Genomic DNA, 13,205 nt, shown 5'->3' with positions numbered 1-13,205 from the left:
GAGGAGGAAACAGCTCATCCACGGGTCTGTAGGAGGTGAAGACTGTGATGTCATCAAGAGTGTTACTAAGGGGATGGATGAAACTGGCCTTTGATACTCAGGCCATTTAAGAAACTTTGTAAGCCCCAGGGACGCCTACCTTTATGATATCCAATCTGTCACAGTGCACTCACATCCCACAATAAACATAATTTTGTCCTGAAAATTTGAAAGGATTTTTATAATTTTGTTTTGGAAGTTTTTTGGCTCTGAATAATATATAATTTGCAATTGGCTACGATTTCTCAGAAGTCACCATCTCTACAAGGGAATTCTTATGAAGTGGGGAAATCTAACCCACAAATTCTTTTCAAACGGAATGACTATCAAGGCTAAACTTTGTGATTAATGAAGCTGACATAATGTTAGGTTCTGCTGACATTTAATTATTTATTACTTTTGCTTTCTTCTCAGTTCTACGCAAGATGAAACCCCCCTTCAATAAGTGTCCCCACCTTTCCTTTTGGAATCTCTACCCCCGGGTGAGTGAGGCCTTAGTTCCCTCCGACCTCCCTCAAATGCCCCAACCTCTCCCCAACCTTATCTTCAAAAGTGTCTCATGCTCAACTCTCTCCTCCTTCATCTTCTACCCTTCTTCCATTTCTCATCTTTTTTGCCGCCTAATTCCCCATGTCATCAGGACCCCTGAGCTCTGGGCTCTGCTAATCTGCTAATGCCCAAGTGGCCGATGGCTCACAGTCCAGGCAGCATGTTCACATCTTTTCAGTTACATTTTAATTGGGTCTTTCCGGAGATGCATTTGAGTTCAAAGGTCTCTTTAATGATGTAAACTAAGGGTTCAGTTGTAGGGGACATTTCTGGGAGGTGCAAAATCCTTCCAGAGTAAAGGTCAAGAAAAAAATGATTTTCCTTTGGGTGCTCACTAATTAGTTGGGGAGATAACATGTACAGTGTGACCGTGACACACGACAGACGGCACCATCCGGGAGGTATACAGGAAGGGCTGTGAAAGCTCACATTAAGAAACTTGCTTTTAACGGCAAGAATCCAGAGGGGGCTTCCTGGAAGAGGTGACATTTAACTTGGAGCCTGAGGAAGAGTAGGATTTGCGTGGGATTTTGGAAGCCTCCTGCCTTGGGTTTCTCTCTCCTGACACTGTTCACGAGTCATTCCAGCAGAGGGCAGGCTGAGCAAAGATGGGATGGGAAGTTCGTTGTTCGGCCAAGTTTCATGTTGGTCTCAGCACAGTCAGAACTGTCTGGACAGCTTTCTGGGCTTACTAAGAAGGGGAGTCCTCTCTGTGTGAATTCTGAAGTTATTTGCTCCAAGTCTGGGCTCCAGATTTACTCCTTTGTCTTTGCCTGGAATCGATATTGAGTTTGCGTTCGCCATGGTTCAGGGTGGTCTGATGCCTGGTGCCACCTCTCCTTGGGCACTAGCAATGCCCTGTTAGAGAGGCTGGGTCAGGCAGGTTTGGGCAGTCCAGGATGGGGGAGGGGAGAGGGCCGGCTTTTCTCCCCACCCCTCATTTTGTCCCTTCTCTCTAAAGAACTGTGAGCAGGCGTCAGACAGACAGCACCATCCGGGAGGTGTACAGGAAGGGCTGCAGAGCTCACATTAAGGAACTAGCTTTAGTGCTACCCCTGTCTCTCTGTCTCAGGTTAGATGACACAGATTCAGTCACAAGTGGTCTACAAGGAAATATTCCCATGACACTAAGTGGGTGGGGAAGGCAGAATAAGGAAATGCTTGATTCAAGTGCAGTCCCAGCCTTGGCCTGATCCTGCAGGGGGCGCTGAGTGTAACTGGTAGCACGGGATGGTCCCACCTGGGCAAGGACTGACTGTGTTTTCAGGCTCCTGCACCCATCAGTCACCCCGTCCATCACTGGCTCCGACTGCCCCAGAGGGACGTAAACTTGCAAGCACTTCCAGTTCTTGGTGTATCTGGGTGAAGTGGCTCTGGTGGTCCATGGTTTTTGTTTGTTTTTATGGATTTTAGAGAGAGACCAAGGGCCGCAGCCGCAAGGCACTGAATTCTCCCAACAACTTGAATGATCTGGGAAGAGAAGCCGGAGCCCTGTGAGAGGCCCTGAGCAGAGGACCCTGCTCGGCCCCAGAGACTGGACCCCGGAGACTGTGAGTTCATAAGTGTGTTGTTTAAGTCCCTAAGGTTGTAGTCATTTGTGACACAGCAATGCAAAACTAATACTTTAAACTTCTATGTAACTTCATAATTTTCTGTGCCTTCTTATATCTGTAACAGAGCTATAAAATACACCTTTCTGCAATGCTAGAAATGTTCCACTCTGCTGTCCGGTACACTGGCCACTAGCCATGCGTGGCTATGGAGCACTCGAAATGCAGCTGGTGAGACTAAGGAACTGAATTTTTACATTTAAGAAAGTTAAGTTTAAATAGCCCCATGTGGCTAGCGGGTAGCATATTTGACAAAACGATTCTATAATTTATTTTTATAATTTTTAAAAATCTGACCCCTGAAACTAACTGCCGGTAGATGTCCACTTTGCAAGGGTGTGACACTGTACGAACCGCGACAGGAGGCAATGAGGGACAGACTGACTGCTGTGGCCCTGAGGGCTCTTATCGCTAAAAGTGAACAACTGCCCTTAAGACAGTTTCAAGGATCAGCTAAGATGCTACATGCAAAAAGGCTGCTCTGAAGAAAGAAGCCAGGCCGCTTAGTCTCCTCCAGTTTGGGACAAACGGATTGAAGAGGAGCTGCTTTCTGGGGAACGTCAGTGCTTTCTGACCCGATGGTGCAGGCAGAGGAGAGGCTCTGGTCCCCCCCATCCCCCCCACCCCCGAGTCCCGAGGGTCTGTTCCTCGGGCTTTGCTTGATTCCAGCTCAGAGGCCCTGTGCTTCTCACTCTAAGGCGCCGGCAGATCCCTTTCTTTCTGGCTGTACTCGTCTGGCTGAGTACAGGAGGGTTCGGGCCTCTCCCCCAATGGAATCACACCCCTCGAAGGTCCTGGGGAGCTGGGCTGGGGTGGCGAGAGTCTCTTCCTGTGAGTGTGTGCAGGCTCTGAGGGTGAGAAGGCAGTAGGATACCGAGTGGAAAAGCATACTTAGTGTTATGAAATACTTTCATATTCGGATAGTGAGCACCGGTTAAAAGGCTTGCCTTTTCTGGAGGCTCTGGGAGGTAAATAAATGTAGTTGAAGGAGGAAAGGATTTTGGAGTTATATCTGCCACCTAATAGCTTGTGTGATCTTGGGAGAATTACTTAGCATCTCTGAGCCCATTTCTTCGTCTATAAAATAGGAATAACTGTACCTACAATACACTACTCCATAAAAGGTATGTTTTATTTGAGACTATGTATAGCACAACAGTATCCATATACCCCATCCAATTCCAATCCCTGGTGAGGCTGAGAGTAGGAGGTAGATGAGAGAGGAGCTGGAGGCAGGAGAGGGCATGCACGGTGGGGGGGTTAATATGAGAGGCACCAGGAGCCCTGGAGCCAGGGGAGCCCTGGAAGAGAATGAGGTTCCATGGTGTTCTCTCAGATATGACTCTTCTCTGCATACCTATCCTGAGCCAGGGGGGAGGGGATGGATGAGAAGGAACCAGTGGGCAGAATGAGGGTTGAAGATGTGGGCAGGGGCTGTGTTAGAGGAATAGTAAGTGGGAAGGATAGACCGGATGCAGGTAGATGATTAGCTTTAATCACCTCCCCCCAAAGCTGGAAAGAGAACTGTAGGGAGCCATTTCTCACGTGGACAACGGAAGGCTGCTGGGTCGGGGGGCAGAGCAGGGGTAGACAAGTCTCTCCCTCTGCAGGTGTTCATGTCCACCTTTCCTGGTTGGGACGCTGCCAGTGGGACGAACTCCAGTTCCAGGGATTTGATCCGCAAGGTCATAGTGTTGTCTGAGGGTGTGGCTTTCTCTACAGTAACATGATGCAGGTTCCCTCCAGTTGGATTTTTCCAATAACTCATTAAAGGCCCTCTGCTCAGCGAGACCCTGCTGCTGCCACCTCCATCAATCACTCAGTACACGCACACTGTGCCAGTCTACTCTGTCCTGGGCCAGGAAAAGCACCCGCTTGTGTCTTTTATGGAACCTTTTCTTACAACCTAGCTCCGTGTAACCTGGCACCCATGTAACCCAAAGACCAGTCCCAGAGCAGGGGACTCGAAGTGCGGGGCTCTCATCACCCTCTCGGCCTTGGAGCAGACCACAGCGTCCCCCTCGCTTTTTCTTCTCCAAACCGTGTGCTCCCTCCACTCGACTCAGACATCTGTTCCCCACTCACTCCTTCACCCCCCTCCCAGCTCCCCTCCCACCCCAGGCGGCCCCAGGCGATGTGGTCTGCACACCCTCCCGTCCCTGTCACCTGCAGCTTTCCTGGCAGGCGGCCCCTGCGCCCAGTGAGCATCTCCAGTGCTGGGCGCTCGCTGGCTTCCGGGGCAGCAAGTCCATGCTTGGACAGCGCTGGGCTCAGTTCCCAGCACAAGCCCCATCTGCTTCCTAAGAGGATACGTCGGTCCCAGTCATGTCCTCTGGAGCACGGTAAGCAAGTTCACTCTATTTACATGCAGCTTTTCTCTCAGATGGTGACGTCACAGTGAGGTTCACTCATGCGTCCCCCACACCCAGTCCCTTTCCTTTCGTCTCCCTCCTCTGCCCTTCCCTCCATCCCAGGGACCTGTGCGCCCACTTCAGTTTTCTCCTCTCCCAGTTCTTCCTCTCTGCCACCAGGTGAATGTCTCCCAACAGCAACAAGCACCCTCTCCCTATGGACAGTGGCTTGGACAGTGCTCACTACTTAACCTGGCATTTAAGGTCTTCTTTCTTCTGCCTCTACTGTTATATACAATTGCTTCCTCATACGGAGTCACTAGCTCAAGCAAACCAGTGACATCCACTGGCATCAGAACTTCCCACCAGGGCTCCGCCTCTGGGGTCCAGTCTCCAGCCTTTGTCCTCCCTCCTCCATCCTGTGTGGTCCTTGGAGGGCTGTCTATGGGGGCTCTGAAAGGATCGCCTCCAGCTGCAGAACCCAGTCCTCGGCGCTGGGCTTTGCAAACGCTGTCTGTTTTTGACGAGTCCAATTGTAGGTTCTCAGCAAACTGCTTTATTCCCCCACACCCTTTGTAGGTGGACGCTCCAACTCTGAGTTTTGAGAACAATGATGTGATAAACCCAGCTGCCAGGGCTCCGAGTCTCTTCCCCATTTTCTCCAAATGTTCCTCCTAACGGCATGTGTCAGGCTTGTTCTTCCTGCAGCCTGTGCAGACCACTCAGCGCACACCTGTGGTCTGACCAGTGTCGGTACCGGGAAACCGTGTTCCCCTGGGCCAAGGGATGCAGTGGGTTATGATGAAACAATGTGGCCGCTGGCAGTGACGTACTCAGGTTCCCAGATATGATTAGTGCTTGAGTTCTTTATTTCTTAACAATGAGTCCTCAAGTTCTTCGGAGAAAACTCCTCCAGGATTGCTCGGGAGTGGTCACTACCTCCCTTGGCCATTCATTTTTTAAAAATGGTGTCACCCTGGTTGGTGTGGGTCAGTTAGTCGGAGTGTTGTCCCACACACTAAAAGGTGACAGGTTCAATTCCTGGTCAGGGCACATACCTAGGTTGCAGGTTTGATCCCTAATCTTAACCCTAACCCCAAATTCCAGTGACAGCAAATTTTTAAAATCTGAATTTCTAAGCAGTGGAGAGTTCTTAAATATTAGCAATTCCTCTCATCAGCCTGGTGGCATCTCCAAAATGAGCTTTCTTTTCATACTGTCCTGTCCCCCCACCCAAACGTAAGTCTAAGAGATCCATGGCTCTGCCCCCAGGAGGCCCATGCCCCTCCCAAGGCACATTCCACAGACACCCCACATCTTTCCCTCACCCATTTCAGACTCTTCTTCACAAGTTCTGAAGTTGGTCAGCATTGACTCAGCCCCTTGGCCGACGCAAAGAACACCACAGGTGTGAGCAGTTTACACAGACTTTATTTTTCGCCCACTGAGCACAGGAAAGTCTGGGCAGGCCTAGGCATTGCATCACCTCCCCTGGTTCCCAGACTGTGAGACTTGGTGGTAAGGGAGAGGGGTCCTAGTCCTGCCACAGATTGCTATGGGGTTATCACAACGACATATGATTCCTGGTTCTATTTACACCATGGAGTGTAGAGAGGGTACATTTCTTACACTAAAAATATATACTTTGGAATCTCTAAAACAAAAATATCTCTATCTCTACATGAAACCTACTAGAAAGAAGAACATAGAAAACAGGGAAATGTACCAGCACCTCAAGTTGTCCCCTCCCATGGGAAGGTTGCTCTGCTCTCCACCCGACACCCTTAGTTTGGGAGGGCAGCCATATCTGACCATCAGACAGACAAATACAGGTAAACAAGAGGAAGGCTCGTCATCTTGGAAGAGTGAACAGGGGAGAAAGGAGTGAGGAGGAGGATTTTGGCCTCTTGCAAAAGGAGTAATTGCACATTCAGTTTGGTACTTCTGTTTCCAACATTATTGCATGTGTGAGAAACCTGTGTGTTGGCGTCAATTGCAAACCTGCTAAGAGAAGCCCTAGCTCTGCTGATTTCGGCTGGGCTCAGAACAGTGCCGTGGGTGGGTTCTCTCTCTCAGGAAATATTAATGCCATCAGCTAGAAGACAAAGCTCTGTATTCTCCAAAGCCGAAAGTGGGTTAGGTTAAAGAAGAGTGTTGTTCCTTTTCAGAAGGATTAGAAACCATTCCATTCCCTTTGAGCACAGAATCTCCTACAAGAATTACGCCTATAGATGAATCATTCCACCTTCTGGATTTTCCTAGATTTTCCTCCTGAAAAGATTCACAGAATTCTCCTTCCCTCTTTTCATGTTTCAAGCAGTGATTGGTTATGAAATAAGCCTCCTTTCTAGTAAAGAAATGTTAACTGAGTCAACTATCCATTGATGTAAGAGACCAAGGGTACCAAGAATCATAAAGAAAAGCCATGGATGGGTAACTAAGTTGATTTAGTATTATCCTAATACGCCAAGGTTGTGGGCTCGATCCCTGGTCAGAGCACTTACAAGAAGCAACCAATGAATGCATATATAAGTGGAACAACAAATGGAGGGTTTTCTCTTTCTCTCGCTCTCTCTTACCCTTCCTCTCTCTCTCTAGAATCAATCAATAAAATCTTTTTAAAAAAAATCATAAAGAATTGGTTTAGTAGAAAAATCACTTCTATTTGGTTTTAGAATGTCTTTTTCTATTTATACTGAAATATGGATGAGCCTGAAAGCTTGAGAATCCATAATCCCTCATCCTAAATAAGAAAAATAACCATAATGTCCCCTATGCAAGAAGCCCCAAACCTCCTCACCTCTCTCACCAGCCCCAAAACTGGTGGTGGTTTTTAGAACCTCTTACCAAGAACTTCTTCTCTCCACGGAGAACTTGAAAGACTGAGGAAAAGGCAGGAAGGAGAGGAAAGGATGCTTGAAAAAGGTGAGTTAGTAAAAGGGGTAGAACTTGGATGATCTGGCCAGCCACGGCCCACAGGAAGGCCTCCTACCTCAAGGGAGGCCCGGCAGCTAGAAAGAACGTTCCCTGCAGGGCTGCTGAGTGTCCGGCCAGGTGTGACTTGGAAACCTGAGAAGTCCAAGGAAAATGCAGTAACTAACTAGCAAACACTGGTGAAGTCCCAGGAGAAGGTGCTAACTCTCTTACAAAAGAAGTTTAGAGAAGCTGGTAAAGTAGCAGAGAGAACATCCTGGATAGTACGTCTGACGCACGCACATTATAAGGAAAGCTAGGGGGCCCGGGGCCAAGTCTCCTCCTATGCTTCAGGAAATCGTGGTGTCTCAGAACATGGACATTGAAAACAATGGAGAAGATTCAGGGAGAACTGCTGACTCCTCTACTAAAAGGAGAGTCTGGAGTTGAGCAGGTAGAAAGTAAAGTAGAACTGGGGATTGTCTGTTTGGGATGACTAGAAACCACAGATTCCTAGAATCACAGACCTCTTGAAGGTCACAGTGGTCATAGCCTGAGACATCAACCAAGCCTGAGACTTAGCACATACCAGATTTTATCAAACATTTATGACTGGCCAGTGTGGCTCAGTTGGTAAAGCGTCGTCCTGTGTCCCTGTCAGGGCACATGCCCAGGTTGCAGGTTCCGTCCCTGGTTGGGGTGTGTGCAGGAGGCAACCAATAGATGTTTCTCTCTTGCATCAATGTTTCTTTTCCTCTTTCTCCCTCTCCCTTCCTCTCTCTCTAAAATCAACAGAAACATATTTTTTAAAAAAACATTTTTTTAATAATTTAAAAGCCAGTCACATCCCAGACAAAGAGAAATAGCAAATGTTCACACCCTCTTTTGGAAATGTATGGCTCACTACCCCTCTATCCTAAAGGCAAAGTTCTCTAAATAAGGAGACAGGGATAGGAGCTGTATATGATAAAGGCCAGATCTCTTGATTATTCCATCATCAGAAGTCTGAAATCATATATAGCCTCAAAGAGCTAGCCTGCATTTTATGCAACCAAACGCATTTGGCAACTTCACAGCAATATTTCTGCTGGTCTGCACCTTCTCTCCAGACCCTCCCCAGAAGTCATGGGCTAGGAAGTAGCACACCCTCTTAGCAATGCCAATTCTTCCTTCCCCCTTAGAACCAAGATTCCACTCGTTATCACTTTCTTAAATCCCGGGCCTCTGTACGACCAGCCCACTGGTCTACCAACACTCAACTGAATTCTGCCCTTGTCATGAAAGAGGTGACTGCTTCTCTGGCCCAAACACCTGGGCACAGGATTCACCTAACTACCTGCCTTGCTTCCCACCCCTAAGTCAGTTTCTCACCTTTTTCTACAGACTAACCAGCCTGTTTGTCCTCAAGCTATTCTAGTGGAGAAGTCTGAGAGGGGAATCCATAGATAGGGGAATGATCATATTATTTTGATATCCTCACAGATTAGGTGCACAGGCTGACTAATAGCAGCAATGAAAGTTTATGGATAAGCACATATGCATATGCACACACACACACACACACACACATATGCTGCTGCTGCTTCACCTCCACTCCCAGTTTCCTATTCCACACACAGCCCAGCTTGACTCTGCCACCCCAGTCACCAGCCACAGACCTGAGCAAGGAAGCAGCCAGGACTGAGATTGAGTGTTTGGTGGAGCAGAGAAACAGAAGAGCGATGTAGCAGAAATGAGTCTGGCTATTGTCTGAGAAAAATCTAGTGGCCTACAAGTATTGGCACAGCCTGCGAAAGCAGCTAAAGTTCCTAAGGCGCAGTAATCTGGGAGGGTCTGGTTTGGGACTCCAAAGTGCACACGTGGTCCTGTCACTGCTCTGCACAGTTAACAAAGGCAGGTTCCCTACTCTGAGGAAGCCTAGCAGACACCAAGTATCGCAAGACATTAGTGTATTAGAAGAGAGATTTTTCTGAGTGATATTGTCACCCAGTTTCATTGCACGAAGGGCTTTTCCCTGTTACATTTCTTACAACCACGCTGAGGCTAGGGAATAGGTGAAGCAGTCACCAACTTCCCTACGCAGAGGTGGCAGGTGAAGATGGGAGGGGCAAGATGGAGGGACAGCGTAGGCAGGCGTATTCTCCGAAAACAAAGGTGAAAAAGAAAGCAGCTCAAGGAAGCAGCAGAGAGGAACAGGGTGAGCTAGCAGGAAAGCTTTTCCCTCTGAAAGGTTGCCTTTTGACTTTTCTAGGTTAGGTAGGTCGATGTAAATGGGCACAATTACTACATTTATCCTAAATGACACAATGTGAAGCGATGGCCCACAAAGATTTTAATGCCCGTATAGTTCAAAGAATTCCGATTCCTGTCTGCACCACATGAAAGGAAGTGGAGGCTTCCTTGTAAGTAGAAAATCAGAAAAACCAGGAACAATTCCCACAACTCAAAGGGATATCATTTTAGCATCTGAAAGCAGCATGCCATTCAGATCACATATATTGCTTGTTTATAGCAGGCGTCCATTCTGAGTGGATGGTGTCCATCCTATGCCAGTTGTTAAATATTTTGAAAATCATCTGTGTAGTAAAATAACTGTGGCTCTAAGAGTTAGGAAAATATGAAAGAATTGCAGGATTCCCTTAATATCAAAGGTCCTTAGAGTAAGCCTAGAATACACTAATATATTTAAAAGTCTAAGGAATGCAAAATTCCATTAAGGTATGTAGCCAATGCTTCACCTATGGAAAGGCGAGCACACTGAGGGAACATCCCACTATACAAACATTTTCCAGGATGGAAAACTAATATGATCGGATTCCTTGGGTGCTGACATGCTTGCTAGTCACATTCTGTGCACAAAGGAAGGGAAGATCTATACACACTGGAGCCCAAACCATTGATATTTGCTGCAACAGAGAAGAGAAAAAACTATAAATGTAGTTGTAAACTAAATAAAAGATTAATTTTACCACTTGCAGTTCATTTCCCAATGTGGCTTTTTAGATCTGAGAGCCAGAACATTTGTCAACCAACAGAAATCCATGATGATGAAGAAACCACACGGCTAAAGGTGACTTGGGTCCATTGAGTTGATGGCGGTTCACTACTAAGGCAGCTAAGGACACATTACATAAGCACTTGGCTATCTCCAGGAATGCAATCAAATGTGTTCTCAAGAGAGAGTAGCAAGACATGGATGTTTCTACAACATGGCCAATAAAAACACCTTTTCTCCTCTCCACTCACAAACAACTATTATCAAACCTTTCCCAGATATTTAGAAAGCAGACACTAGGACACATTTTCAGCTTAGGAAGTCCTTCCTAGTGTCTACACTAAATCTTTCTATAGCAATTTAAGTTCAGTCTCTAACTCTATCCTCAATGAAACCAAGAGAAGCTACTCACCCTCACTTCTCATTATTGATTTTCTCCCAAGCCTTTTCCTGTCTAAGCTAAACAACTCCAATGTCCTTCTTGGCTCTTTCATCATCCAAGGTTCTTGCTGAGTTATGCAAACTGCTGCTAGGGAACAATGAAGGTGCACCCAGGGCAGAGGAGTCTTCTGCCTGCAGTGGTGGGCACTGCCAATGCCCAGGCCGCTGACTCCTGGTAGCCAACCCTCCTGACAGCCTCTGACCAGCATCCCCCAGAGCAGGCATTCCAACCAAGGCCCAGGGCTGCCTAGGAGCCCACAGATACTATGGGACTAGAGAGCCTTCCCTTTTCTCTCTGCTCTGCTCCCACTTCCCTACCCCATCCTTTAGGAAAAGAAACCTCATTAACGGAATCCTCATGGCAGCACAGATCCATCTGGCTTGGCAGGCCAGCAGAGCGTTTCAGAGAAGATGGCAGGAAGATGGGAAGCTGGGTCTTCAATAGTGGCAGTTTTGACGAGAAAGAGAAGGAAGAGGAGAAGTACCAACAGGAGGTGGTCTTCTGCTTCCACGTTTCCATCTGGCTCTGGTATGGGGAGAGCTGGATGCCCTCCAACACACACCATGAATAACTGAATGCTTCGGCATGGCTTAGACGTGACCAAGGACAGGGCCAGACTTGGTCTTGCTTCTTCTCTGAGAAATTTGCCATCTTCTCTGTAACCAGAACTTCCCTGAGGCATCTTATGGCCCAAATCTTCCATCCGGCAAAGACTTCTAGTTGAAGAGACTGAATAAAAGTGTTACAATTAGACAAAAAGGGAACACGTGAGTCATTCCTGCTTTTAACACAATACTTTTGAAGATGTCACCACAATTTGGATCTGGCTATATTTTAAGTCCATTTACAAGTAGACTAATTCTCAACTAAAAATAACCATATGCGTTATACATTTCAACAGCTGCCTGGATTTTCCTCTGAAGGAAACAAGATTCTACATTTCACCCACATTCAGCACAGATTTATTTTAACCCACTCGATGAAGAAATAACCAGATTCTCCTCAGAGCAGCCTTCTGAGTGCAGCAGTCAGTACTATTCCCATTTTCCTGCCCAGTAAACTGAGAGCCAGAAACAGTGGCCTGCCAGATTGCACATGGAAGAATAACTAAGCCAGGTCTCCTCCTTGCTACCCTACTGCTTTGTTTTGTTGTTGTTGTTGTTGTTTTTTATCAACTAGAAAAGTTAATAAAACCTAAGAGCTTCCCATCAGTTATCTGCCTACTTAAACCTAAGTGGTGTTTGGACTAAATTATTCCATTTGGGTGCATAGCCTACCTCACTGTAGGCAAAGACACCTCAAGACCGTCCAGTTTCTCCATTAACCTGATAAAATTTGATCTATGCTATTGGCAAATGATACATAGAATTTAGTTTCCAAAATAAGAAAACAGCTGCACTTCAATATTTTAAAATCTTTACTTGGCAATAATTCTCATTATGGAATTGTATCAATACTATCAACACTATCTAAATATTTTAGCCATTTCCCAATTTGTGTGGTTGCAGTAACCGGAGAAATGCTCTATAGATTTTGAAATGGGGACTAGAAAGAAGATTAAGGGAACTAAATAGATAAAGCAAACTTACAACCCCAAATAACTCCATCCTGACTTTGGGCCTGTGTAAGTGGTCAGCTCAAAACAGCTTATCTGTTCAACTAGTTAGAAAACATTTTTACTTTCTTAGGCTTACAGTCATTCTCGTGGGGGTAGTAGCAATCCTAGAAGGGATATTTGTTAGACAAATTCAATTTTACGAATAAAATATCTTTTACTTGCAACATGATTGCTATTTTTAAAAGCCAGAAATAAATAAAAATCAGCAATTATAGTTCTCTTTACCTCTTTTCCTTTGTATTTCCAGGATTCATACTGAGAGCTTTCCAGACTGTGGTTTTAGGCATTTCATCAGATATATTAATCTCAGAGGGGTCACATCTGAAATGAATACTTAGGACAGTAAATGTCAGACATACAAATAAGATACACATCTCAGTCTATAATGACCACCCCTCCCCCCACTAAAGGGAAAAGATTAGGTCTGAAGGAACTCAGCGAACAGCTCTTAGGAGGACTGGGATCCAGATGGTCGGGATGTAGAGAAGCACGGTGACCTAGAAGGTGCTGGCTGCTGAGGGCTGAGCTGATGTGCCAGGTGGTGGCCAGTCCTGCCCCCCCCCCAGTTCTGCACTCCTTCGAGAGGCCCCTCTGGGGAAGCTGATCTCGGTGCTGTAATGCCAATGGTGGTAGCATCAGCTCCCACTTACTGAGCGCTGGCTGTACCAGCCACAGGGCTAAGCACGCT

At 46.6% G+C, this 13,205-nt stretch overlaps 1 protein-coding gene across 2 annotated transcripts in view; it reads right to left on the bottom strand.

Moving 5' to 3' along the window:
• Window positions 1–5,960: 5,960 nt before the first annotated feature.
• Window positions 5,961–13,205, bottom strand: part of SLC4A8 (solute carrier family 4 member 8) — an 80,552-nt gene continuing 73,307 nt past the window's right edge. For both annotated transcript variants that reach the window (XM_014461728.2, XM_023759677.1), the window contains 2 exons: window positions 12,743–12,838; window positions 5,961–11,628 (listed from right to left, as the gene is read on the bottom strand). In XM_014461728.2, coding sequence (XP_014317214.1) covers window positions 11,616–11,628; window positions 12,743–12,838 — 109 coding nt within the window. In that variant the 3' untranslated portion in view covers window positions 5,961–11,615. The remainder of the gene's footprint in view (window positions 11,629–12,742; window positions 12,839–13,205) is intronic.

This window comes from Myotis lucifugus, unplaced genomic scaffold (genome assembly GCF_000147115.1).
Source record: "Myotis lucifugus unplaced genomic scaffold, Myoluc2.0 scaffold_160, whole genome shotgun sequence".
Classification (NCBI taxonomy): domain Eukaryota; kingdom Metazoa; phylum Chordata; class Mammalia; order Chiroptera; family Vespertilionidae; genus Myotis; species Myotis lucifugus.
This window is presented reverse-complemented; position numbering and strand designations above follow the sequence as displayed.